Here is a 27,817-nt window from a genome sequence, read left to right as displayed (position 1 = left end):
TGCTCCTGTCTGTTTTCCAGTATCTGAAATAATGCCTTATTTTACAAGAGAGTGAAAAACTTTGATCTCCAACTAGAAAAAGCTTGGACACAGCGAGTTTTAAATGTAGCACATATGATAATCCAAGTTCTCCCTAGCTTCCTGGACCCTGACCCAGTTTCAAATCCTTCTTCTCATGAAAGCTGGTAGCCATACATGTGGGTAGGTGGGTGGGGTGGCACTGTCTGAGCAGAGGCAGTGAGCAGGGCAGACAGATTCATGCTGATTCAAGCATTTCCTGGGCAACCTCTTGTGCCCCTGTGGAAATTCAAGTTGCCCTCCCTTTGCCAAGTCACAAGGGTCCATCTTCTGTACTTGAGATGAAGCTCCCCCAGGAAACAGCTGACTCAGAGGGATGTAAGTTATTCTTCCCCAAGCTAGCAAGAGTGAATATTCGCGTATGTTTCACTGTTCCCTTTGTCAATATAAAATACTATTAGCTGTTCATATTGTAGGCCACAGCTTTTGTTTCATCAACCCCTCAGATTTTTATTTTGCAAATCCTCATGTTCTAGAAAATACATGGGCTTGTATTAAAAAAGGCCCAGGAGAGTCATCATTATTCCAGATACTGGAAAAATCTTTCTCTCTATCTCATCGTCATCAAACTGCCACTTGTTCCATGTGAGTCAGATGCACAAGAAGTGCCTGAAAAGAGTCAAAGGGCAAAGTGTGTCATGAAAACTCATTGTCACAAGCTTACATTTCTTTGTTTAATGAACTAGCTTTGTCATCTCAAAGGCTGAAATCCTGCACATATAAGAAGTGAACTATTTTTTTTTAAAGTTAGTGAGATGCTATGATGCATCCAGAATTTTAGAAATATTAGAAAAATGAGATTGAGCCTGACTACAGAAGACTGAGTTTCATCTTTAATTTCATTTTCTAAGAAACATATTGACAGACATTGGAAAGCCAAAATCCACATACGCACACGTGATTACACTTTAAATGATCAGAGTTTTGATTCTTTTATTATAATCCTTCTGCATCTAGAATCCTTAATCCACCTCGGACCACTGTAGATGTATTCTCACAGCTGCATTAAAACACCAAACAGGCAAAGCATGTGCTTCTCTGGCTATATTTAGATTCATGCATATTTCCTCCCTCCACCATTGATAGTCCTTAATGAAGCTGCTCACGGAAACAGCTAATGTGGGGGGACGGGGATGGCAGGGGCGGGTCAGGATTATGCAGAAACCTTCCAGCCCTACTTTCTCTTCTGCGCTCCCATGACACAGTGCAGCGACTCAGGGGGTTCACTACCACAAAGCCACCAATGGATGCCTCTTATATTAAGCTGCACACCCAGACAAGAAAAAGCGAGGGTGTGGGGGGAGGAAGGGGGAGAGGGAGAACAGAGAGAAAGAAAGAGAAAATGAATTGATACAAGGAGAACTGCAGCAGCTCTGTGCCAGAGCAATGGACCAAGTCAACAGCTGAGGGGGCTGAGGAGGCACATTAGTAAACTAATCATGGAGAAATGGGAGCCTCCAACCAAAAAACTCTGATTAAGCATTTTAGCAGTCTCACCAGTTACGAAGCTGTTTCACACCTGGAGTCATATTCAATCCAGCATTCCTCCTTGGGACAGATGTAGCACACTATGTTTATTACATATGAAACTCATTTTTCTGGGACAAGTTTGTGGGAGAGGTTCTGAATATTGCTATCTTGTTTCTCTGAGTGCATCTTTTCACCTCATTCCCCCTACCCCCCAAGGATGAAATAGAGGAGAAATATCAAAAACGCATAGGCATAAAAGCTTAGTAAACAGCATTTGCTCTCTGGTCCTGTGCTCTGTACATGAAGTGCACCCGTCAGCTCTAAGACTAATGAAAAGTACACATTGAAAGTTCATAAATCATGGAAATATTTGCCTTGAATCAGATGCTACCTTCTCAGTGCTTTTCCTATCCAGTGAAAACCTGTCTTCAGTGACCACTCTAGAGACCACAATGGAGAGTTGCTTAAGAATAGTGGTGATCTAATAATGGTGGAGCAGAACTGTACTCAGTACTTCAAGGACATCTCTTAAGACAGGAGAATGCCCGATAAGGGTGGACTCTGGTAAAAGGCATCAGTTTTGCCACAGCAATTTCTCAATGGTTCACTAGATGCTGGGAAGTATAAATGGATTCTAAATATTCTGGGCCAGATTCCCAGCCCTTTTGTGCCCCCCTGAGCAGTGCAAAGAGGGCATAACTCAGTACAGCTGGACAGTTAACACAGCTGGAGGGAATTCTCAACTAGTCTAAAGCCAGCAGAGCCAACTCCTGTGCCAGTCTCCCCCGGCATAGGGAGCACTAGCAGAGAGAGGAAGCATGACAAAGTGAGATTGCAGGGATGAAGTGCAAGGTTTGTTCCTTTACAGCAATTCTCAGATGGCTTATAACCTCCTAGGAACTCCAGACAGTTGTTGTAAGTTAGAGCAGCCTCTAGGCTGCTTTAACTTATGTCAGGTCTAGGGCAGTTTCAAAATCAGGTGCCCCCCACCACTCCTCTTTGCCCCCTCCTCCCATCACTCCCCCTTATGGCCACTAAAAAGTGGGAGTGCATATTCTCCTGGTCCCCCTGTTCCAGCGCCCCTGCCCAGAACACATTTAAATGGGATGAAGCTCTTCTCTCCACAGAGAAACAGTGCAAGACCTGCGCATAGGGTGACAGGTGTCCGGTCGAAAAGGGATCCTGGTGGCACCGGTCAGCACTGCTGACCGGGCCACTGACTGTTCGGTTTGCGGCACCATGCAGCGGGGCTGTCAGGCTCCCTGCTAGCTGCCGCGCTGCATGGCTCCCGGCCAGCAGCTGGCATGTCTGGCTCCTGGCCTTAGGGGCTGCCGCGTGGGGGCGGGGGTGGTGGTCCGCATTCTGTCCCCCGCCCCCTGCAGGTGCAGCTCCCATTGGTTGGGCAGGGAAGGAAATAGCACGACTGGCAAGTGCTCAGCAGGTGGCTGTTGAGGGGTCATGTGGCGTGTGCCTCTCCCGCTGCTGCCCGGCCCTCTTCTCCTCACGCTCCTCATGTGGCTGGGCTCGAGCTGTGGCACGTGGCCCTGCTGCAAACTGTGGTCTGTCGCCCCATCGCTGGCACCCAGGCGTTGGAGGTCTGTGTATCTCCGTGTCCGAGTGCTGGGAATGGGGCTGCACACCCATCCCCCTCACTGTAACCCTCCCCGTCCCACCCCTGTCCCCCCATCCCCCTGACTGCATCCGTCCCCTGTCCCATCCCATTCTGCCCCCCGTAACTATCCGTCCTGGCCCTGTACCCCTTACAGTGCTCTCCCACCCATCCTCTCCACCTCCCAGAGCCACCACCCCCATATCCCTCACCCCTGCACCCCATTCACCTCCATACACTGCTGTGCTCCCGTTATATCCCTGTACACTCCTGTGCCCCCACATCCACATACAGCTGTAGCCTTCTGCCTCCCCCTGCATCCCCCCACATATCCCCCCTACTCCCGTCTCTCCTTCACTGCCCTCTCTCACCCCCTCCCTGCTCTTGTCCTTGGCCCCTTTCCCTCCCCATCCTCTCTCCTCCACACCACACCCCATCTTTTCCCATCCAACCCATGCTCCTCCCTTCCCGGCTGGGTGATTTAGGCAGCCCCTGGAAAAGTGTATGAAAAAGTGTCTCTGTGTAGGCAAGTATGTGCATGCATGCCTTGTATGTATGTAAGATACTGTGTGCCTTTGTGTAGGGAGGCAGGCGTGTGTCTTCCCTATGTGTGTATACCTGTGTGAATAAAATTTGCAGCCTAACTCTGACTTTTATTTCTTTTGCTTGTTTGTACACAAAAACATTGCTGACATAAAATATGTGGTATTCATTTCATAACAAGTTTTTAAAAGAGAAGGGAACTCTAACAGAAATATATTCTTTCTTAAAAAGTGAATGTTGACTAGTAATAGAAGAAAAGCCAATGTATCATACTTTCTCCCCACCTTCGTCTAGCTACATTATCAACTCTTTGTTGCATACCCTCTTTTTTTATGTGTATGTCCAGCACCTACCACCCTGGAGCCCTGATGTGAGTGAGTTAGTGAGAGATACCCAGATAATCCCAGCAAGTGACCCGCACGCACACACTGCAGGGGAAGGTGAATAATCCCCCAGGTCTCTGCCAATCTGATCAAGGGGAAGATTCCTTTCCAATCCCACATATGGCCATCACTTAGACCCTGAGCATGTGAGCATACATTCTGCTCCACTGAAATCAATGGCAAAGCTCTCGCAGGCTTTATTCAAACAGAATCAGGTACTATGCTCTTTTATGAAGCAAAGTCATTATAAGAGGGATGAAAGAGTCTCCTTTCAACATTCACATGTAGTTCCCATTATTAGTCTTACAGCCTCTGGCTCAAGCCCTCCAGTCAAAATATGTAGCCAAAAAAAGTATACTGCATGGAAATGCCACTCTCCTAGGGTATGTCTACAGTACAAAATTATGTCAACCCAAGTTACGTCAACTTACAGCTGCTGCAGTAATTAAATAGCTTTTGCATGTCCACATTATGCACCTCGTGTGGGCCATGTGTGTCCTCACCAGGAGCACTTGCACAGATTTAACCGTCAATGTGGCCATTGTGGGATTGCTTCTGAAAGGCAACAACAGTTGATGTAAACAACACAGTGTCTACACCAGTGGTTCCCAAACTTGTTCCGCCGCTTGTGCGGGGAAAGCCCCTGGCGGGTCGGGCCAGTTTGTTTACTTGCCACATCTGCAGGTTCAGCCGATCGCGGCTCCCAGTGGCCACGGTTCACTGCTCCAGGCCAATGGGAGCTGCTGGAAGCGGCAGAACAAGTCCCTCGGCCCGCGCCGCTTCCAGCAGCTCCCATTGGCCTGGAGCTGCAAACCGCGGCCACTGGGGGAGCCGCGATCGGCCGAACCTTTGGACGTGGCAAGTAAACAAACCGGTCCGGTCCGCCAGGGGCTTTCCCTGCACAAGCAGAGGAACAAGTTTGGGAACCACTGGTCTACACTGACACTGTGCTGACCGAACTACATAGACGCTGACTCTACACCTCTCATTTAGGTAGAGTTATTAAGCTGGTGTAGTGGGTGAGTTACATTGGCAGGAGTGACATTTTAGTGTAGACACTTGCAGAATTAGGTCAACATAAACTTTATGTCAACCTAACTCTAGTGTAGACCAGGGCCTAGCTAACAACCTCACCAAAACTGTTCACACATTCTTTGAATCACAAACAATAGTTAAAGGATTTTATTTTTCTTCCTGCATGACCTGAAAAGCTCCTGCAAAACTTTGGGCAATTTCAAAACTAATCAAGCCATCAAAATACTTTAAGTACATCTCCCTTACAGAATTAGCCCATTTCAAAATGCTTTTTACATGCTTGTTAAAGCTTTTTATCCTCTGGGTCTGCAGGGTTAACGTTCCCTAAAGGCGGTTCTAGGAAGCTAACACCACTCTATAGGATCAAAGACCATATTTTTCTTCATCCGTGTCCTTCAGTGAATTCTAAAAGCCCTGTAGTTTTTAAAGATAAAAACCATTCCATTAAACAGAGCTTCATTACAAGGGTAGGAGACACAATAAAAAATACAGACCACTTTTGTTCTTAAGGAAATAAAAATAAAATCTTGATTTTCTTTATTTTCAGGGCCTGTGTGATCATATTTACAACCAGCCAAACAGAGCAGAGAACTCAATTAATCAGAAAGTGTAATAAGACCTACACTGGGATAGTCCCAATGAACAGAAAGAAACCTACAAATTCTTCTGCAAAGGAAGAGAGGGAAAATAACTAAATCTGAACATATAACAGACTTTCTAACTTGTGTGTGACCAGCTGAATGAAAATGGTGAATCTAACCTTGCCATAGAAATAAGTTGTTCAGTAGTATCCCTGATAAAGCAATGGTGAGAAAAATGCATGCTAGATTCTAAATTTGGTTCACAAAATATTGTAGCCCTTTTCAAAGCTGATCATCAAAGACAATACAAATCAATGGATGGCTGTTTTTCCTCATCACTCTTGAGAACAACAGTAGAACTTTTAAAAATCCATGGAAGTAGTGATATACTACCTGCCACCGGCACATCTATAGCCTTCATGTGATCAACAACAGAAATAGTGGAAAACAGGACTTCAGATGAAATATCAACTTTATCAGAAATCTCAGAGGTGGGGCTGAATTATAATCTGAAGGGGACAATAATGCGTTTTAAATATTTGCTCCTTCGTATTTAGGATACACTGCAGTGAACGATAATCTATATCAGAGGGACAAGTCCTTCCTTTCTAGAGATAAGTTCAGGATGCCAATATCTGTGACCCAACATGTACCATCTGAACTTGTTCACCATGCTGCTTTCTCTGCCAGTCCATTCCCCTGTGTATGGCTGGGACTGGAAGAAATATGCTTTAAAAAGATATTACACCCCAAAAACTTGGAATTCACTACATAAGCAGCTGTAGTTAAATGCAAATTCTTTGTATGGATTACGAGGCTATTAGTGATAGCAATTTGCATATGAAACTATATTGAAAAATTTGTGTGACTGGAATTTTACAACTTTAATATATTAATAGGAAGTATATGTTCTTAAATTTATTTACTTCCTTGTTTCTGAAATTTACTATTTTATGACATATACTAATGGAAGCAACCTTAATTAATTTATTACTATATTTTTATTTTAATTGATATAAATGTCTATTCCTTTACTGAATCTCACTGAACGGGGTACTCAGGATTTATTCTCTATTTAAATGTTTATTTCGACACTAACTGGGAAAAACCAGGCCATAAAAAAATAGTGTGCACATTTTTTGCTACGTTGAGAAAATGAAGTTGTATCTTGGCTCAAAAAATCTCTAATCTCATAATGCCCAAGCAAGAAATGGTGTATTTAGCAACTGGGTTTTCATTGTTATTCCCTTGCAAATGTCACTTCAAGCCCCAATCATTATAGATAAATCAGGTCAAACAAAACTATTCCATTATCATATATTCATGTCTCCCTTAGAAGTTAACTTTAGTGCCATTCCCGAATCTACAGTGCAGAGTTACCAATTCTATCCTAGAAGACAATCACATTCTTCTCACGGGTCACTGGAGGATTTGTGGCAATCTATTTATCTTTGTATTTTTTCCCGGTTTTTCTGTGTGGTCTTTTAAAATGAACCTGTGAGAGCATGTTGATCAACAACATTCTGCTTTGCTAACAACAATTTTTTTTAATGCATCACCTATTCCTTTTTCTCTCATATTATGAGATTAGCCATCCCTCCACCCTGAGGACATATCCCACAAAACATTTATTAAACGGTGACATGGTTTATTGGAGCAGAGAGCATTCGTACATACACAGTTGTGTTCTCCTGCTGTTATTAACCAGGGACCGAATTCCATGATATAGAGTCCATGCTATCCTAAACACGCCCAATGACCTCAGTGAGAATTTCGAACAAGCAAGGACTGTGGAACTTGGCACCAGGTGGTGTTACATTTCTATTGAAATCCATAAACACACAAAATGACAAAACCAAGTGTTTATGGTTCAAAATATTGTTTTTCCAACAAAATTGCTACAACTCGCATCAATTTTTAAAATGTTCGCAGGGGATCAGTATTAGCTTGGTGGCAGCAGACTTGCCATGCACTGCAACAACCAGGAAAAGAAGCCTCTTATTCTGATCTCTGTGCTCCTTCCTTTTCTCAGATTAGTAGGTCTAGCATCCCTGCCATTTGAACACTGGCAGAATTAGCACAAGCTGTTCAGGCCCTGGCAGTGGCACTCCTCATGGCAGAGCAGCGTAGCCCAAGCTGTTTCAGTGGAACATGACTATAGTGAAGCATGAGCAAGGCTGAGCCCTGGTCATGTGAGAATTCAGCTTCTGCCTTTAAGCTGCAGAGGGCTCTCATACTAAATTTAATGCATTAGATAATGTTCAGCTGAGGTATATGATCTAATGCTTTCTCTGTACTCCCAGGGGATTAGATAATTGATTGGTGAAGCATGCTGAGTTATAGTAAACAACATGTCTGCATCAGGACAGCCATCAAATTGTATTTAGTTCTATTCATCATCAACTTTTTATAGCCAAAACCCTTGGATTGTTTGAAACAGGTTTTTTTGAATCACACTCAGTTGCCTCCTTGCCACCCTTAACAATATCCATTTACAAAAGTCACTAAGTATATTGGAGAGGTGGGATAATGCCTTCCCTCTTCTCTCATAATGAACTCCACCTCCCTTATTAATAGCCACTCCCTTCCTACCCCTTTCCTCTAGCAGAGGAGGCAGAAAAACAGCTGTCTTCACAGATGACATCAAATCTGTTCTCTGGCTGACTAGCAGAGAATGCTGATAATTGGGGCTGTCTGCTCCAACTCATCCACGAAAGCAACAGCTTCTACTAGCCTGAGGCCTACACACTTGAGTCCTTCCCTGCCAGCTTTTTGAATGAGCCAAGATAATGCAAGAGAGTTGAATGTGATCTTCATGCTTAAGCCAAGGGTCTAATGCATTTCTGGAAACAGAAATCAGACACGATGTATAAAATGATTATACGTCCCTTGCTCTGTCGATACATCCCTTGCTCTCTGTGACCCAGGCAAGTGTGTTAAACTGTGATTATTTTCAGAAAAGAGATTACATGAAAATAGCACCTCCTTACTCAACCAATCTGCTCCCTGCTTGTTGTCAACCACACCTGCTCACTTTGTGACAAAAAGATGATTTTAAATACTTAATTAGCTTCTGTTATCTCTGTGAAGCCAACACAGCTACAGGAGAGCTGGATTCTATTCTGGACTGCCCATCATCAACACACTTATTAACTAAGAGCCAAAGTCTCCCATGAGTTTCATCAATGTAAACATGGGCAGCAGGTATCATAGGCTGGGGAAGGCGGTACCTCCCCAAACAGCCAGAAGTGGGCCTCGCCCATGCTCTGCCCCCAGACTCCCCCTCCTGCTTCCCGCTCTGTGTCTCCAGGCTGCGCCACCTCTGACTGCTGGCACTCCGGGGCTGGGGGTTTTGGGGCCATGCCGCCCGACCTGCCAGTGCTGGGGCTGTGCCACCCGCCCTCCCAGCCACTCTGGGGCTGAGGAGCCTTCGGCCACGCCGTCTTCCCTCCCGATGCTCCGTGGCTGAGGGGGCTGTGGCCGCAGCGCCCACACTCCTGGCGCTCTGGGGCTAGGGCTGTGCCACCGGCGCTCCCGGGCTTGGGGGGTTGGGGCTGCGCCGCCCGCACTCCTGGCGCTCCAGGGATGGGGGCGCTAGCCTGGGGCGGAGGCCAGCAGCCGCGGTGGGGGGGCTCTGGGCTCCAGCCCTGTTTGGGGGGGGCATGCCTCAGGCAGAAGATGCGGGACTGGGAGCTAGCCTCCCCCCAGCCAGCAGTTCACACTCCGCCCATCAGTGTAAATCCAGAATTTAACTTCATTAAACTCAGCACTGAAGAAACAGATCAAATTCGCTGCACATTTTCAAATGCAGCATGTTTAACTCAGATTACAGAGTCGTGTAACTTAACTTCATTCTAACTATACTTATACACCTCAGCTGGACCCAGCTTGCTGGTGATGATGCACAAGTCAGAAAGAAAATCCCTGAGGGTTTTATCCTGAAATCTTACTTTCAGATCACAGGTAGAATCGGAAGGGTTAGGAAAAAACATCTGTTTACCAACTGAGCACATATTTGGTGTGAAAAAATCACACCACAAACACATGAAATGCAACTTTTTTTTCAGATAATTAAAAAGGAAAAAAACTGAAACAAACTGTGTCTCAGTTTCCCCTTCTGTCAAATGAATAATCATACTCAGCTACTTCACAGGGACTGTTGTGAGGATGAATTAATGTTTGTTAAGTGCTGAAATTCTAGGATCAAAGGGACTATGGAAGTTCAAGGTCTCTTTGCTTTCTCCTTCTTCCTCTCACCTTCCTCCTTCCCAACCCAACCAGATCCTTCCGTTTCCTCCTCACTTCATCCTTCCATTCCTGAGACTTCCAACTCCTCCTCCCTGTGCAACACACTACTACTTCCCCCACAGGGTCCCCAATTCCATATTTTTCAACCCCAAAAAACTCTTTATAACCCAACTTTTTCATGCTACCTACCAACATGCTCCATAGACTGTTGCTCGTTCTCCCCCATCAAAACCAACTACTTTTGATGGGGTCACATTACGAAAATAGAAGGTCTCAGCTCTGGAACTCTTCATCTTGGGCATTGAGTAGCATCTCTGTTGGAATTAAACATGCTCCGAGGTTCTCTCAAGCCAAAGATGTCCCAGCATACATTGCCTTCTCTGATTCCAAGGAAGCCCAAAATACTTACAACCAAGTTGCTGCAAATCAAATAGTTTCTTAAATGATTAAATGCCTGGGTTGATCTAATGCAGGGGTCCTCAAACTTCATTGCACCGTGACCCCCGTCTGACAACAAAAACTACTACACAGCCCCAGGAAGGGGGACCGAAGCCTGAGTTCACCGAGTCCCGCTGCTCCAGGTGGTGGAGCTTGGGCTTTGGCTTCAGCGCTGGGTCATGGGGATCATGCTTTGGCCCAGGGCTCCAGCAAGTCTAATGCCAGCCCTGTGACCCCATTAAAACAGGTTTGCAACCCACTTTGGTGTCGCGACCCACAGTTTGAGAACTGCTGATATAATGCTTTATATAGTCCAGCCTGGAGACCTGACAAATATCAAATAGCAAGGTAAATGGAGAGGAAACTTTTGCTATTTATTAAGATCTCTGGAGAAAAAATGTCTCCCCTCAGTCTTCTACATTCAGATGCCATGATGAAATTAGGCCCCCCCAAAAATAAGGAGACTGGCTTAAAAATCATGAGATTTTAAAGAATGCTACATTTTGGGTTCTGAGTTTTGAATTGTTAGGAGTCATGACTGCCTCCACAACCCTGAGGGCTAGAAACTTACTTCAAAAAAGAAAGAAAAAAGAAAGAAGGATATAATGTGAAAGTCACAATAAAATTATGAGAGTTGGCTTAGATTGCACATTGATGTGCTTAGAATGGGTGTACTCCAAATTTCATTTCAGTTTCAAAGTTGGGTTCATGGTTCCAGCAGCATTCCTTGTTAAATGTCAGAAATATTGCTGGAATTAGTAATACCTCAAAACAAGAATGAACTTTTGAATTGTGTCCAGTGTATTTCCCCATCTCATAAGACTGCTGAGGATTAATTAACTGATTTTTTTAAATGTTTTGGAGATGGAAACTGATATATAAGTGTTAAAATGCTATTACTGGCAATAAAAAAAATTGCCTTCCTAACTCTTGACCCTATCTCTGTAACGAAGAAAAACGGTTACAAGAGAAAGCTACTAAGTCATGACCTAATAAGTTGTTAAGAGAAACACTGAGTCAGCTGTATGCATTGGCAGGAAAAAAGTATACAAAGTATTTTGGACAGAAACGAGAAATCAGTCAGCAGTTTTATTCTTTCCTTGATCTTGCAAACTGGGATTCTTCACAAGCAGGAACCCACTGAACAAAGTAAACAACTGAATTCAGCAAATATACCACACTGTGTCAATGGTATATATGATACTGCATGTATTTCTTCAAGCATGTTTATGTCTAAAGTTTAGAAAATAGCATTAATATATAGCAGCCTTTAATTCTGTACATTACCATTAATCAGCAGTATAAAGCTTTTACAATTTTTAATTTTATTTACATTGCCCCAAACTATCTCTGCAAATGAATGTAGTACCCTCAAAAAAGATCCACAGTTCCCAAGCATGGAGGTAGTCTGGCATGGGGTGACCTTTGTTCACCAAACCACAGCCACATTGTGCATGGCCCCCTAGGACGTGAGTGTTCCAGATGGGCATAGTCATTTTGGTCTCAGTAGGAAACCAATACATGCCCTGCCCATCCAGCTTGCAAACATTCCCTCTGCAAACATTTACAATCCATGCATTTTGCTATCCAATCACTCTACATACCTTCCAGTCATAAAGATACTTGTGCCTATATTTCTTTTATTTGGTTCATTTTCATTACACACAGGACTCAGGGGCAGTAAAATAGAGTGAAACATTTTACAGCCTGCAACCCACAGCAGCACAGAAACCATAAGGAATTCACAGATGTGATTACATTCTTCTAAGTTAAAAGCATTACTTCAGAAAGGTCATTTCATAAAATGGGTTGATTTGCTGAAGAATGAACATACCTCAGCTTGTCCAACAGCCAATCCTCCAGACGAACTCTTGTCAGCCTGGTTTAAACAAAGGGTTCCTTTAATTAGTGAAATATTACCAACTGACTGGGCAAATTCCAAAAATACTTCACTACAATTAGGAAAGCTTTCCTTCTATTCATTACTACACGGCATTTAAGAAATAATATTTAACCCCTTGACAGCCATATAGGTATACCTTAAGTAAGCCCCACGCAGTCTCCCCAAACTGTCTCTCACAATACCGGCTAACGTGCTCTGGAAAAATCCTTGCTGCATCAGAAAGGCTTCTGGCAGATATTATTAATTACAGTTTTCAGTTTCTATTTTTACTTGTGTCTTTGGCGCCTTTACCAAAGTGTAACTTCCTAGAAAATTCTTTCTTTGCAGATTTATTTTGGTGTGTTTATACAGAAATTTTGATCCCATACATTTGATCAAAAATGGGTTGCTTCATTAGTGCAATAAGCACAAGAGGTTTTTTGGAAGTCTCATACTGTTTTTAATACAGTCTCATTAATTGATCCCACCCTATATGTAATAATCTACATCCTTACACATTGGAGAAGACCTCTGTGTTAGACCAAATGCTCGTCTCTCTCACCAACAGAAGTTGGTCCAATAAAAGATATTACCTCACCCACCTTGTCTTTCTGATATCCTGGAACCAACATGGCTACAACTCAACAAACATATATGATAGATGTCCTTTACAGCCAAATTTACAAAAATAGGCACTGAAGCTCTGCGTGCACATTCATCCTCGTTGCATGTGCAAACGATTGCTGGCTTGTTTTAAGATTAAGCTAAAGTGTCGTTATGACATACCATGGCTCATAGTCAATATAAAACAATCATTCCTAAATAAGGGCTTACAGAGTATTAAGAGGTATTAGCTATTACTCTGCTCTTTATCAGCTCTTGCCTGTGTTCAACTGTCCCATATCTTTGGTCAGAAATTATGAGTCTTTTAAATGGCAATGGGTCATATCCTGCTCATTTTTCTTACGTGAGATGTCCCACTGAGTACACTGCAACTATTTATGTGAACAAGGCTTTGACTCTTGGAACCTATCTTCTTCAGTAATTCTGATCTTATGTGAGCAAGATACCTTACGCATTTTTCACGGACAATTTCCCCTTAGCAGGACTATTCCTTTTGTAAACATTACCCTATAATTTACTCCTGTCTTTCTATTTCATGTTATTTATTGTAGCCATAGTTTATACTATATCTGGATGCCTTTAAAAACTAATTTTACAGTCAGCATCTTGCCATATAATCTATGCAAGGTTTACTTGTCATCTAACCTAATGTTATAATTTTCTACACTCTCAACCTGTTTAAATCCAACAATTTACTTTTTCTAAGAGAAGGTAAATGCCATACATATGTCATCTCAGGAGGATGTGTATTTGGTTTTGCATTATAAGAATCATATATTTACATCTGTTGTAAATTTGTTCTCACAAACCCCACTTTAGTAGATACAGGTGGTTATGGCCCATATTTTGACAGTCAATGGGATTTAGGCTCCTAAATGCCTATGCCACTTTTGAAAATGAGACTTAGGAGCCTAACTCACTTAGGATGCTGCTATGTTGAACCCAGCAATGCCTAAATACCTTAACAAATCTGTGGAACATGTATGAGAAAACAGGCATTTTTGCAGACACAAGTTGAAAGGGAGCAGCTGATAACCTAGCCCTCTAATAGAGTTTTATTGTTATTGTTTTTAATAATTGCTTCATATGAATCTTCAGCAGCCCAAGCATCACTGAAAGGGAAATGTTGGGACCCAAGTCCTTTTACCTGTAAAGAATGCAATAAAGCCTACACGTGTCCTTTAAAAAACCCACAAAAGCTGAAAATATACAGTTGTATTTCAGCTTCATATCAATTGGTAACTGTTTTATAGAATAGTTAAGCAAGGTATGTATGACTTCTCTTAGCCCATTGGACTTTCTTCAGCTGTCAACATCTACCGTGTGAGTACAGAGCAGCAATTGCCAAGTCCCACAGAACATACTAATGCAAGTTAACTAAATAACAATTATCCCTTGTAACTCATTAAATCAGTGGTTCCCAACATTTTATAATGATGCCAAGCCATCTATGGGGAATGACCCAGCATCTCCAGGTTGAAAAGCACGAACCTCTAGTACTTGGGTAAAGGAACCAGGTCCAATATTCAGAAGCAATAGCTGACTCATAAACCTCTATCAGAGGTTCATCCACTAGAGGGTGACAAACAGCCACACTGTGGTAGCATGGGTTAAACATCTGTAGTGAGTCTCTCTCTTAAAATGGCTTGGAGGATGGATGTTTCCTTGTGCCCATGTGCACCACACCCTGGCAGAGCAGCCACCATTATCTTCTTTTTCTTCTGAAATAAAGTCAATGCTCTACAGAAATCAGTTCATCCCACCCACAGATGTATAACGTGAAGTGCAAATCTGGTAGCCATATTGAACCAGCAACTCTCCACACCTGCTTTTAGTAGAGGGGGAAGGGAACAATGCCGTATCTGAGTAAAACTACAGGGGGTGTTGAGATAGCTAGAATGAAATTATTCATGCTGGAATATGGCCAGGATACTTGGCCTAGCACAGCAATGCTCATTAAAAGTTCTAAGGGACTTTTAATACCCAAGGAGATAGTTGCAACATTCAAAACAAAAGCCCATCAACTACCACAGCTGAAATTTATAAGCAACACAGAAAGTATTTGACTGAGACCACAGTAAAAGAAAACTTACTCATTTTAAAAACTGAGGTACTTTAATTTCTTCCTGATAACCTGTTCTGGAATCAGTTAGGGTAACAGAAATGTGGAGTGCCAGTCATTAAATTCTGCTGTTTAACATCTTCAGCATCAAATGTCCATAGTTTAACATACAGTAAATAAACAGGCTTACCAATTTTCCATTGTGGCATGTTGTACATGAACATAATTTCGAGATATAGAAAATAATGCACACAGCTAAGCCTTTCTGAAGGAAGCACTAAGAAAAAATATCAATCAAAATCTGCAGTACCTGAGAGCTACTAACATGCCTGTATGATACAAATTCTGAAGCACAATACTGTGGTAAATTCCAAAGCCAAGAAATTCCAGCATTCAAGGAGCTCTACCTGTTTCATCGGATAATTTTAGTGAATTCTGGTTCAAACACCTGCTTGACACACAACCCGTTTGGAGGAAGAGGAATATAATATGCTTGTCATCCACAAATTTCAAAACCCTTAAAAGACCAGATGAAGAAATTGAGACACAGGTGGGTTTAAGCTAAATATTTCAAAGGTAAGTACCTAAAGTTAGGCACCTAAATAAAATGACTGATTCTCAAAGATGCTGAGCATTCAGTGACTTCAAAGCATCTCACAGGAACTGGGGGAGGTTTAGATTGGATATTAGGAAAAACTTTTTCACTAAGAGGGTGGTGAAACACTGGAATGCGTTACCTAGAATCTCCTTCCTTAGAGGTTTTTAAGGTCAGGCTTGACAAAGCCCTGGCTGGGATGATTTAACTGGGAATTGGTCCTGCTTCGAGCAGGGGGTTGGACTAGATGACCTTCTGGGGTCCCTTCCAACCCTGATATTCTATGATTCTATGATTCTATGAACTCCCATGCAATCTCACATCATTTTTCAATGCAATATGTATTCTCATTATTATTTGTACTGCAAAAAAAAAAAAAGAAAGAAAGAAAGAAAACCACTCCACAGTTGAGACTTGCACTGAGTTTAAAACCAAGCTAAATAACACAAGATATAAATCATTTTATTTTCTGTGCATATAATTCATTGAAAAAACACCTGTCCGAATGTACTCAAAGCTATCAAAATGTTACTATTATATAGAATACTGCACCAGTTTCAGTTGGGAGCTAGAGGGGAGGGGCTTACTGCAGAATCGATGTCCCACATACCACAGAACACATAGCACCCTGAATGCAATGAACATCTTTCAATGGCCATTTTATAGTGAACCCATGGACAGACCAGGAATTCTGCTGCTCTTTCTCTGACAGCATTTTCCTCTCTGCTTTGGAACTCAAGCTCAGCAGACAGAGAAATGCCTTCCTGCAGGCAAGAATGAACAATCTCTCCCAATTACATAGCCATGTGTGGGCTATGAGCAATTTTCCAAACATAAAAGGCAAAAGGGAATTTGCTATCCATATATTAACAAGTTAAAACATGCCACCTGCAGATGGAAGGGATCAAAGTGTCTATTTGAGTCACCTCAAAATTAATCCCCTCCAGGAATGTTTTTCTCTCACTGTGTTTCCCCCACCCTCAAGAGCAGAAAGCCAAGCTCAAAGAATGTGCCCAGCTTTTTTGTACAAATATGATATTCCCTAATACACCACACCCTCTTCTTTCTGTAAAAGAATATGTTTTTTCTCCCGCACAGTCCCCAAACACACAATGCAGCAGAGGGCTGATTTCATACTTATTGTCTATCAGCCACGATGCCATGTTTTGTCAGAAAAAGATTCATTGCAGGTTTCTGTTGGGAATGGTGTTTCCATGATAGGAAGGCTTTCTTCATCACAGGACAGATCACTCTCTGGTTGCAACGTGAACATTCTTCCAGAATTCAGAGAAGACGGATGAGTAAAATGTTTTGCAACCTCTGGAACACAAAATGCAAAAAGTGGAACCCTTTTTACAGATGTCAATAAAATGGGTGAATTTGATGAGGGCAAAAACGTAAGGGGTAAAAAGAAAAAATAGCCAGCCAGTATGATGTGTAGACTTAATATCTATGTTCAGTGAGAAATTTACTCCTGGGCAGAAAAGACCAGCTTAAAACTTATACACCATTTAGGCCCTATGTTGAGGGTTTAAGCAGAACCTGAATGTTGCATAAGCCTTGCACTGCTTTCTCTGCAAATGGAGTGGACTAATATAGTGGTAATTATGATTTGGAGGGTGGGTTGAAAGATGTATCTGTTCTTTTAAGCCATGGACCAAACACAACATTCTTCAAAAATAGGCGTAGGCAAGTTTTTGCTGTTCCCACAAACTGCCCAATTCTCCTTGCACTGAAGTCAACATCAAAACTCCCATTGACCTCAGCGGAAGCAGGAACAAACCCATAATATACATTTAGTAGCTGGCGACAACAGGGCCAGATCTAGATGTTGTGACTCCAGGACTAGGGTTGCCAGCCCTCCTGCATTGTCCTGGAGTCTCCAGGAATTAAAGATTAATCTTTAATTAAAGATTATGTCATGCGATGAAACCTCCAGGAATACGTCCAGCCAAAACTATCCTATCCAGGATAGAAAACTTTTTCGGTGCTCCCTCCCCACCCAAAAGGTACAAGCAAATAAACAAAAACACCAAGATTTGGTGCCCCCAAATGTTGGCACTAGGGGCAGCCACTGTGATAACACACCATGAAGGCCAGTGACGAGCCAGCAGCAGCATCCCTTCTACATTTCAGTGTCAGCATGCTACTGAGAGTCTGAGAACTGAGAAGGAGAAAAATGTCTTCCGTTTACAATCTTTACTACTACTAACAATAATCTGTATGAAAGAAGTGTCCAGAGATCAAACTAAGATTGGGACCCCAATTGGTCTGCACTGTACAAACTAAAATACAAGGTTTTTTTTTTAAAATGAATTTATCCTTATCCAAAATATATTTCCGCTTTCAAAAATTTTTATATTCAACAACTGGCTTATTTTTGAGTGAAAATAGGCTAATCATCACACAATTTTGATACAATTGAACTAATTTTGAAAATTTGGAAGGAACTGCAAAAAATTGCGGTTTTTGAGGTTCTCTCATTACATTTCCAGTATTTCTCCCTTCCTCCCTCCCTCCCCCATCTCTGGTAAATAAATAAAGTTCTTTAAAACAGCAGTGCTCAGGATAAACACTATTTGAATCATCAGCACTCCATTTTAGTATTGCTACGTTTGGCATCCAATTAAACAACTCTGGAGACCTTTATTTGTTCACAATACAGGTAACGCATCCATACCAGGAGTGCCAACCTCCCCCACTAAACCCTGACATAGCCTTTTGCTTATGTTTGTGCATTTGATACGATAACGCCATCAAGAGCAGCAGTTAGAGCCTATTTTCATAGTGCTTTTGGCAAGAGGGACAAAAGTTTATTAGGAACTGGATGAAGGCCATGAACTTCTTTCATATAGGCCACTGAAGAGCTATCAGATGGTAATGACTTGGCTTATACGTCCATTTCAGAGTCCTAAGTATGTTCCATAATTCAGAACTATTCATAAACACCAGAGTTAGATCGAAACGTTAAAATAAGAAGCACACAAGATCTAAACCATCTGAATGTTGTAAAAAAAAGGAACAGTTTACAGTGGATTCTGTTTATTAGCAGCCCCTCGGCTCGGATACCAGCAAAAAGCTGCTGTTATCTGGCAGTTGCTAATAGGAGGAAGGCAGGTTCGAGAAGCGGCAGACAGGGAAGGAAGTGCTGAGACGTGCCTTCCCTGGCTGCAGCCTTGCAAATCTGCCTGCAGGGAGGATGCAGCCTGGATGCCAGGGCTTTCCACTGGGAGCAGGGGCGCTGGGGGCTCACAATAACCTCTCCAAGCATTAGGGCTCAGCACATCCCAGTGCTTCCTTTCCTGTAGCCCACCACAGCTTCCCCTCCCATCTCGCCACCCCTTACCTCCTGTGCAGTCCCTGCACACAGGCCAGTTTGCAGGGCTGCAGCCCCAGAAGGAAGCACTGGGATGGGCTGACCACCAGCTGCAGGGAGGGGCTGCACTTGGTCATAAACCAAGACAGGTCCCAGCACTTTCTTCCCTGGGTGCAGCTACACAAACCTGCCTTCACGGGGTGCTCAGCACCCCTCACCATTTTCTTCTAGGGCTGCAGCCTTTCAAACCTGCCTTCAGGTAGAACCTTTCTTCCAAAAATTGTTGCTAATAACCGGCATGCTGTTACCACTATCCAAATCCCATTATGATTAAAAAATCAATGGGACAGGATTGGTTCCCAGATAAATGTTACCATTCCCCAGAAGTTGTTAATATCTGGGTTGCTATTCAGCGGAAGCTGCTGCACTTGTTCCAAATAAGAAGGAATGACTCACAAGAACAGCCTGTGTTACTATCCAAATATCATATTTTATTATATTTGTTGTTCCTTATTTGTATTCAAGAAAATCATGACCCCCAGTTCAGCAACACCTATGTCATTAACCGTAAAATGTCATCATCAGCCAAATATTCTTATTCTCATTGATTAGCACTTTATTCTTAGAGTAGCCTCACTAACAAAGACCCAAATAAACAGCTTGTTACAAACAGTTCTCTCTAAACATAGGAATAAGCCAATTACTTGCAAAACTTTAAAACAAGTAAGAAAAGCTTGCTTCCCTTCAGGGAAGATGGGGTTTCACATAAAATAAAATGCTTGTAAAAAGATATGTCATTCATATTTGCCAGCTCTTAATCTCCAAGAAACACAAACACAGCAGTACAGGCAGTCATCATGATGTTCTACGATCCCAAAGGGCCTCAACAGCTACGTTCGCCTGGAATTTTATATTGAAGCTCTCATACAGGTTGAAAGTATTACAAAAAAGTTCTCGCGCCTTCTTTCACTCGGATTTCATAGAACTTCTATGTTGTTTTTGGCAATTAGTATTTTCACTTTTCCTCTCCTATTTTTTTTCAGTGAACACCTTTTCTCCTGCTGCAAGCTGTTCAAACATAGTTAAAGCAACCTGGAAACTCTGCACCTTTAGGCCACTAAAGTGTTCTCTGAGGGTTCAGAGAATTCATTCAAGTGAGTGAGGGAGTTTTCCCACTTTACTCCATCCCCATAGCAGTATGGAAGAACTGCCACACGGAGGAAGAAAATTTTGGACATGCAACATATCAACTAGAGGTAGGTATCTAGAGGTATCAACATCTGAATATCTGAACTTTAGGATGTATGAAAGCTGGATTCAAATTCTGTAACTAGGGTAATAAAAAAAATTCACAATATTAAGGAACAAATGTTTCAGTCTTTCGTTACTTTTGCCCTGAGAATTGTCAGCGCTACTTACAGTACAAAGGAAAACTACGATTTGCTTAGCACATGCCCTTCATTTCTCCCACCGCTGAACTACAAGGAAGCAAGACATTCTATCTGCTTAAACAGTATCATTTCTTTCGAAAAGTTCTTCCCTCTGCAGCTGTACAGGTCAACACACCAGCAAGTCATCAGGGATTTGCTTCAAACAACTGTAATGGTACCCACATGAATGAGCCAAAGACAAAGAAAGTGAGTTCAACGGCTGAAGAATAAACCTACTATACTCTAAATGCTAATCAGGCAGAGCCCTCCTGTGCAAATAATTGAGAAAAGTACCTGTAACTGAAGAAGTTATGAGACAACTAAGGAAAATAAATATATTCCAGGGTGTATAGAAATATAATGAAATATTACAACATATAATAATAAAATAATTTGCAAAACTGTGTTGCTCTCATCTGAATTTCTGAAATAATTTTACAAAGGTGGATATTACTGGAGGAGATACTGAGGCATGGAGAACCTAAATGTTTTGCTCGCAGTTACATACAGAATCAGTAGGAAGGAAATCTAGTTCTCTTGACTTTCAGGCCTGTGCTCTGAGCACTACTCAACACTGCCTCAAACATCGGATTAAAAATATGCTTTACAACAGTTTCTTTTAAAAATCTACTACAATCCTTTAAAAGAAAGTATGGTCATTAAGAGCATACACTCTACATAGGTTCTGCTAGCTCAGTTTAACCAAGGTGTCTAACAAGCAGGATAATTACACTTTGTGAATTCCAGCATCAGTGGGAATACAGAGTTTCATTAGAAGTGTATGCTTCAAGTGTAACATAGATCCCCTGAATGTTTATATGAAATGTCATGATTCCCCAGGAAAGCACGAACCATTCAAAGTCAACAATCATAAATGCCTTCTATTATCTGATATTTCCTTCTGGTAATGTGTTTCTTTAGCTTCATATCACTTACTATTCCAAACCATTATCTGAAACTTAAACCTGAACAGACATCTCAGCCATTCTTATTCGGAACCAATGCTCAGTACTTACAGTCTCCAGAGGTCATTACTGGACATAAAAACTCTGGTCTTTTAGATGGTAAGATTTAGTGCAGGGACTGCCATTTACTACATTTGTACTGCACAATGGGGCCAAGACCTAGCTAACACCTCTAGACAATACTGCAATATCCATGTTTGATAATAATATGAAATACATAATTTATTCAACATATTTCACATTTTTGGAGGAAATGATTCGTCACAGGGTTCCTTAAGAGCTGGCAAATAGTACAGCAGAGGCATGTGTTTAGTCGCAGATGACTACGCTGACAGCATGAGCAGCAGTGCGGGGCAGAGGCTTGGCATGAGGATAAGGTGTTTGAAGCCTGATGCAGGATGAAGGAAATGGAGGGATTCAAGCAGCAGGATTCACAGGGATGACTTGCTGGTCTCAAACCTGAAAGGAAGGGGTCCTCCGAAGCCCCTCTCCAGCTTCTGGGAAACTGTGTGAATTCTGCAAAAAGAACAGGAGGACTTGTGGCACCTTAGAGACTAACAAATTTATTTGAGCATAAGCTTTCGTGAGCTACAGCTCACTTCATAGGATGCGAATTCTGGTTTCTCTCTTTCTCTCTCACTGAATGGGAGAACGTGGCTTCTGTTCTCACCCTTCTCTCCATTTCCACTGAAGCGCTCCTCCTTTCTCTTACTTTTGTGCCTCATGTTCTCAAACGGGCAAAGGCTGCAGGAAAAGCAATCCATGTGTGACCCCAATCTGCCCTCTCTGCAGGGCTGCAGTTGTGCCAAAGCCCTGGATAAATCGGGTGGGTGGAATGAAGCGTTTAAAACATTCAGCTTATCAGAGGACTTATATGGTTTTCATACACATACAGTGATAATGAAGCAGGTCAGCAAGGATGGCACTGAAGAGGCACGGGTGTAATAACCAAAACAGAAGCAAAACTAAATGATCTCATATGGAAAACTGCAGCAGATACCAGGCGTGCATCAATGCTAAAATACTGGTGCGTGGTCTTAAGTTCAGGGAAGAGGGTAACTGAGTTGTGGAAAAGCTATCTGCAGGACAGGTAAGCCAGATACAAGTAAAAGTTAATATATATTACACAAACTATCATCAAATAATTTACAGAGGCAGGATATTTTCAGACCATAAATGGTTGATAATCATGCCTGCTCACACCACCAAGAAAAATAATTAATCTACAAGACTCAAAACTCCAGCATCCAAACTTTTTCCAAATGCAGTTATCATAATAGGAATATCTTTAAACAAGGAAGTTTGCCCTTGCTCTCTTACCCTCATCAGTAAGTAGAAAAAAACATACACTATGGGCTGTTTGTGACCTCATTTACACTAGTTTTGCACCAGTATAACCCTATTTGCCTTCAGCAGAATTATTCCTGATTCACAGAAATAAGGCACCCTCAGCACATTTAGGTTTTTCCTCTTTCTGCGTGTTCCCAAGATGCCAAACATGCTCGTACACTCGGAATTCTGCTCTCCGCTCCTCAGAGAGCTTGTTACAAAAAGCAGGGTATTCATTTTAAAAGGTTCTTCCCCAAGAAAATGAAATAGTACATCACACCCTTGCAGAACTGTAGGATAAAGACACATCAGAAAATGTGGCCCCTTATGAGTTTCAAGCGGCCTGGGGGGGAAAAAACAACCAAAATCACGGTTACCAATCTTTCCCATCAATAATCTACTGTGCTGTAAACCCCTGCTTAATCTAGCAACACTGAAACTCAATTGATAGCCTCCCTCATTTTATGCTATCCTCATCAAATATTTACCCAGAAATCCTCTTATCCACTTCTGGCCATAGCCTTTCTCCAGTCTTCTGATTCTTTTCCAAACTCAGTTCATCTGCTATTCTACACGGCTTCTTTAGCCTTTATTGCTGCCTCACATCTCCCATGTTCTCTCTCCAGCCTCCCAAAACTTTCCCAACCTTAATCTGCTTGTAGATCTGAAGCTACTCTTGACGCATAATGTGCTATAGATCCCACCATCTCTCTAGCCTTCAATGGTTTTCCCAGCCTCAGCCTGGTTTCTGGCATGTTCATGTCCTCTCCAGTCTTCTGAGGCTTTTGCACGACAGCAGGATTGAGAATCTGGGCCTATATTTCAGCCTATAAAGGGAGCACGCTTCACAGCACTCTACCCAACTCCAGCATATGAAATGACAAAAATTCAACAGTGCCTGAAGGTATTGCATTCTCACATAGGGAGGCAATGCTATCACTCCACAAGGACCACATTACATTTGGGAATTCCGGGACCCTAATAAGGCATCAGCTCACCTGTTCAGCCTCTGCCTCCACTGGGGGGAAAATACTTTTTAAAATGGCCGTAAAGCTTATAAATGTGCTTGAAGCTCCTGTGACTTGCAAACTCCAGAGAAATAATTTGTCAGTTGCAGGGAAAGTTGGGGGAGAGGGTGAGGGGGCCGAGGTTTTGGATAATTGTAAGAAAATGGCCACAGGGGACTTATACGAGTTTCCCATGGAATTAACGAGCTTGATCTCGTCACACACACAATTCAACTGGGCTCCCAGAAGGCCTTTCAAAATCTCCCACAAGCCACTGCTTCAAGGAGCACTGATAGGAACTGCAAGATAAGGCAGTCTGATAAAGGTGCAAGTGTAATTATGTTCTACAGTGTAAGTAACGGTGTGGGCAAAACTGTGACCAAAAGAAACAGGATGACTAGAATGGGCACACTGCACTGTTTGAGCCTCCACAACCGCGATCCTACCAGTTCAATTCTTTCATATAAATACCGCCTCGGACTCATGATATTTCTGTGGTACAGTCTGTACCCTTCCACCTCTAAAAATCAGCCTTTATTAATACCATTAACGTTCAGAAAGGCTGAAAGTTACATTTCTATCACAAATGTGTTTGTCAAAGGCTTGGAGAGCTCAGTATTCAAACTATTCCCTTGTTTCCCACTGAAAAGCATTTTGAACTGCCTGTGCCATTTAATCAAGAAAGACTAAGCTAAATCTGAGAGTCAGGTCAATGAGTCTACTCATGCAAGTAAACACGGTCACACAATCAGGCTTCAGGTAGATAACATATACACAAAGGAGTGAAAGAAAGGTTGCACAACAATTTTTTGTAATAGTTATGGTACAGACAGGAGAGAGAAAAAGACATAACACAAAAGAGGGATCTTAGTTTCCGTAGAAATATTATAGAAGACAGGAGGGCCTTCGGAATAAAGTGAAACAGCTGGATACAAGGCTGGAGTGATGCCACTGGATTATCTGCTGAAAAGGAACACCTGCAGCCTGATAACAAATACAGAATAGAGAGCTTTCTAAAATGAACATCATAGTGTTTCTTAAAGTCAGACATTTCTTTCAACAGGCATAGCATGCCCAGAGGGTGTGGGTGATCTGCCAATATTTGCTCACCTGTTTTATTTATGGATGGAGGCGGCATGTGTAGATAATAAATAGGTGTGTAATCGACACCTGAAGGACATGGCATCACCTTTCTAGGGATCACAGTCAAAAAGCAACAACAGCTCAGCGAGATCAGCAAAGTTTACATGCTTCTAATTTTAGAAGTGAGTATTTATTCAGAGTTTTTCTTGAGTAAGAAAGAACTGAGGAGACCAGGGCCTTAAAAAAAAGAAATCTAATTAAATGAGACACACATAGCTACTCAACCTTTCCAATCTCAGTGCTTTGATTTAGTTATACTAATCTAAGTCTACTACTTGAAAGTATGTCAGTCTATTACTTAAGACCTAAGAGCTTGATCTTGCAGTTCTTACTCAGCCAAGACTTCCACTGGAGTCAATGAGAGATTGGCCCAAGTAAGGATTGCAGAATCAGGCCAGAAGTCACCAGCACTTTCGTTTCTCAGATCACATTAAAGTCACATGATCAGGAAAATGAAAACAATTCCAAAGCCTCGGGACTTATGACAATTCACAGAATTACCAGCAGGAGAGAACATGCACATAAGTGGCCCTAAAATACTATGAAATATTTACATTTAAAATAGTAGCTGCAGGTAGCTCACGTTAAAAGGGAACATTTTTGGAGTCTTTTTCAAGCATGATTTTAATCTTCCATCAATGAATCAACAAACATAACTGTGGAGCTAGCCAGGTCACACTTCCTATCCACAGAATCTGGATTTGTGTTTACGTATTAAAATGAGGTAACATCTCATTCTTCAAACCCAGAAGGAACAGTCTGTTACTGAAGTTTAGGCAGAAGCTGTTCTAGGATGGCCTTGTGTTATGTGATACTGTAGAGCAACATACTCACCACCAGGCCAAAAAAGCCAACAATTTGAAACAAATTCCATTGGTATTGCAGAGGTCCTGGAGAGGTTGAGATGTAACAGTTAAGTTAAAAATAATGTGTTTGTTTGGGAGGGGGAATTGTGTTCCCGATGGTGGTGGGTGTTCAGTACCCACACTATTTGAGACACGGTTTGGGCTCTCATTAGCTATTCAGCATCTTAACTATTAAGTAAATGTCCTGTAACAAGCTGCTGCTATCCCCTTATTCTTTATTTAAGGGTGTGAAACATACAAGTAACCTGTACACACACAGCTGATTCATGTAATCTTGTGTTTCCCTCAAACAGCCTCTGCTACCGGGGTGAAATTCACATCCAGGTACAAGCATAAGGCCTATGCCCCGGGCTTCTTAACTCCCACTTATGCTCTATTTTGAGAATTTAAATTGCTGCATAAGCCTGTGTTGTCCATCTGTATCAGGGTGAATTTAACCATGTTATTATACACAGCTTTGCACTTTATAATCTAGTTTTTAAACTCTTGGGGGTGGGGACTGTTTCTTGCTTTGGGCTAGACTGTGGCTTTTAAGTTCAGCCTAGTATATGGACAGTGCAGGGCTGCACAACCCTAAAAAAGGCAAGTGAAGAGTTAGTGCCTCTAGTAGGCCCAATCCCTCTTGACACTCTGCTCCATCCGTTGTACCACCACCTTCTACCCTCCTGCCCCCTTTCAGCCACGGGGTAGCAAAGCACAGCATCTGTTACTGCATATCACCCTTAGGCAAGCATGTATAGGAAGCATCTCTTCCAGTGCTCCATGGCCAAGCAAGGGCTGCAAACAGTCTAGCTCTTTATGTCTGTACAGCACCCAGCACAGTGAGAAAGTATTCATTATTTTTATTAGTATTATGATAGCATCCTCCAGAGGCCTTAGCTAGATTGGGTCCCCATTACGCAGAGTTCTGTACAAACACACAGCAGGAGAGACTCTCTTCCTGGAAGATCTTATGATCTAGTTTCAAACGAGATGCAACAAGCGGAAAATAAAAACAATGGAGGGAACAAGGGAGGGAAAATGAGGGTAGCCGTAACCGGGACATGTGTTCACAAAGACGAGCTGTGGCACAATTAGTAAATTTCCCGTTGATCTTTATATTATGTATAAATTGCAATATAAATAAATAGTAACATTAGTGTTTGTAATCCTTCTTGGCCATCTGCTTAGCCAGTGATTTTTTCCACTTGCTAAACATAATAGTTTCATATTATTAAAAATACTTCAGGTCAAAAACTATCAATAAAGTCCTGTACTCAAGTAATAAATCTGAGCATTTTAAGGCATCTGGAAATTTTCAAGCAGTGGGCAGATAAGTGGAATTTTCACAATTTTCCACAACCAAGTGTGTTTGCTGTATATTTATAACATAACCCCCCCCATTTTGTTTTTAAATATATTACTCTAAATTACCCCTTTTCTGTAAATAAATATGGGCCCAATTCAGCACAATACTTAAGCACTTATGTAACTTTAAGCATAAACAGTTCCCAGTTCAGCAGGATTACTTGCATGCATGCACGCTTAAGAGCGCCTTACTGGATTAGGTCCATAATTAGTCTTTACATCAAGACGGGATATTTTTCTAAAAGATATGCTATAGAAGTTATGGGCTTATATAGAAATTACTGGGTGATTTTCAATGGCCCATATCATGAAGGAGGTCAGAAAAGGTGATCATGATACTGCCTCCAAGCCCTAGAATCTATGAAAGTACTGACTGTAGACCAACTTCTAAGTCTGGTGTCCATCTGTAGGCAACAAAATCAAATTGCTGTTATCTTTTAATGAGGTTTTGCAACTGATGAATAAGAAATCCCATAAACCATGTAAACCTCACCTTTTTGGACCACAACAGAGAACAACATGCAGCTGCAGAGTTTTACTGTTGTAGTAAGGAAGACTTTCCATCTTTCAAAATAGCATTTCTATTTAAAATATTGCACTGTAATTAGTGTGGTATTTACTGAAATGACTATAATGATACTCATTTAATTTAAACAGAGTTTTACCTACAGAGGTAATTTTTCCGCCCTATTTAAACAAAAATATTTTATCATGATAATAGTGTTGGAGATTGCAAACCTAACTAAATTTGAATGAGATGTTCCCTGGACTAATCACTAGAGCACAAGGAGCCACAACTTCCAGATTTTATGCTTGGATTTGATTGCCAGTGACCTGCTGTGTGATCTTTTACAAGGATCTTAATC

At 41.9% G+C, this 27,817-nt stretch overlaps 1 protein-coding gene across 9 annotated transcripts in view; it reads right to left on the bottom strand.

The window, feature by feature from the left end:
* TNS3 (tensin 3) overlaps window positions 1-27,817 on the bottom strand; it is a 418,803-nt gene that overhangs the window by 277,900 nt on the left and 113,086 nt on the right. For 8 of the 9 annotated variants that reach the window (XM_078851678.1, XM_078851681.1, XM_073332748.2 and 5 more), the window contains exon 2: window positions 12,220-12,264. The exons of the other annotated variant lie outside the window; for it this stretch is intronic. In XM_078851678.1, coding sequence (XP_078707804.1) covers window positions 12,220-12,264 — 45 coding nt within the window. The remainder of the gene's footprint in view (window positions 1-12,219; window positions 12,265-27,817) is intronic. 9 annotated transcript variants of the gene reach the window in all.

Source organism: Lepidochelys kempii, chromosome 2 (assembly GCF_965140285.1).
Source record: "Lepidochelys kempii isolate rLepKem1 chromosome 2, rLepKem1.hap1, whole genome shotgun sequence".
NCBI classification, from domain to species: domain Eukaryota; kingdom Metazoa; phylum Chordata; order Testudines; family Cheloniidae; genus Lepidochelys; species Lepidochelys kempii.
Note: the sequence above shows the minus strand (reverse complement) of the source record. Positions and strands in the feature narration are given on the sequence as shown.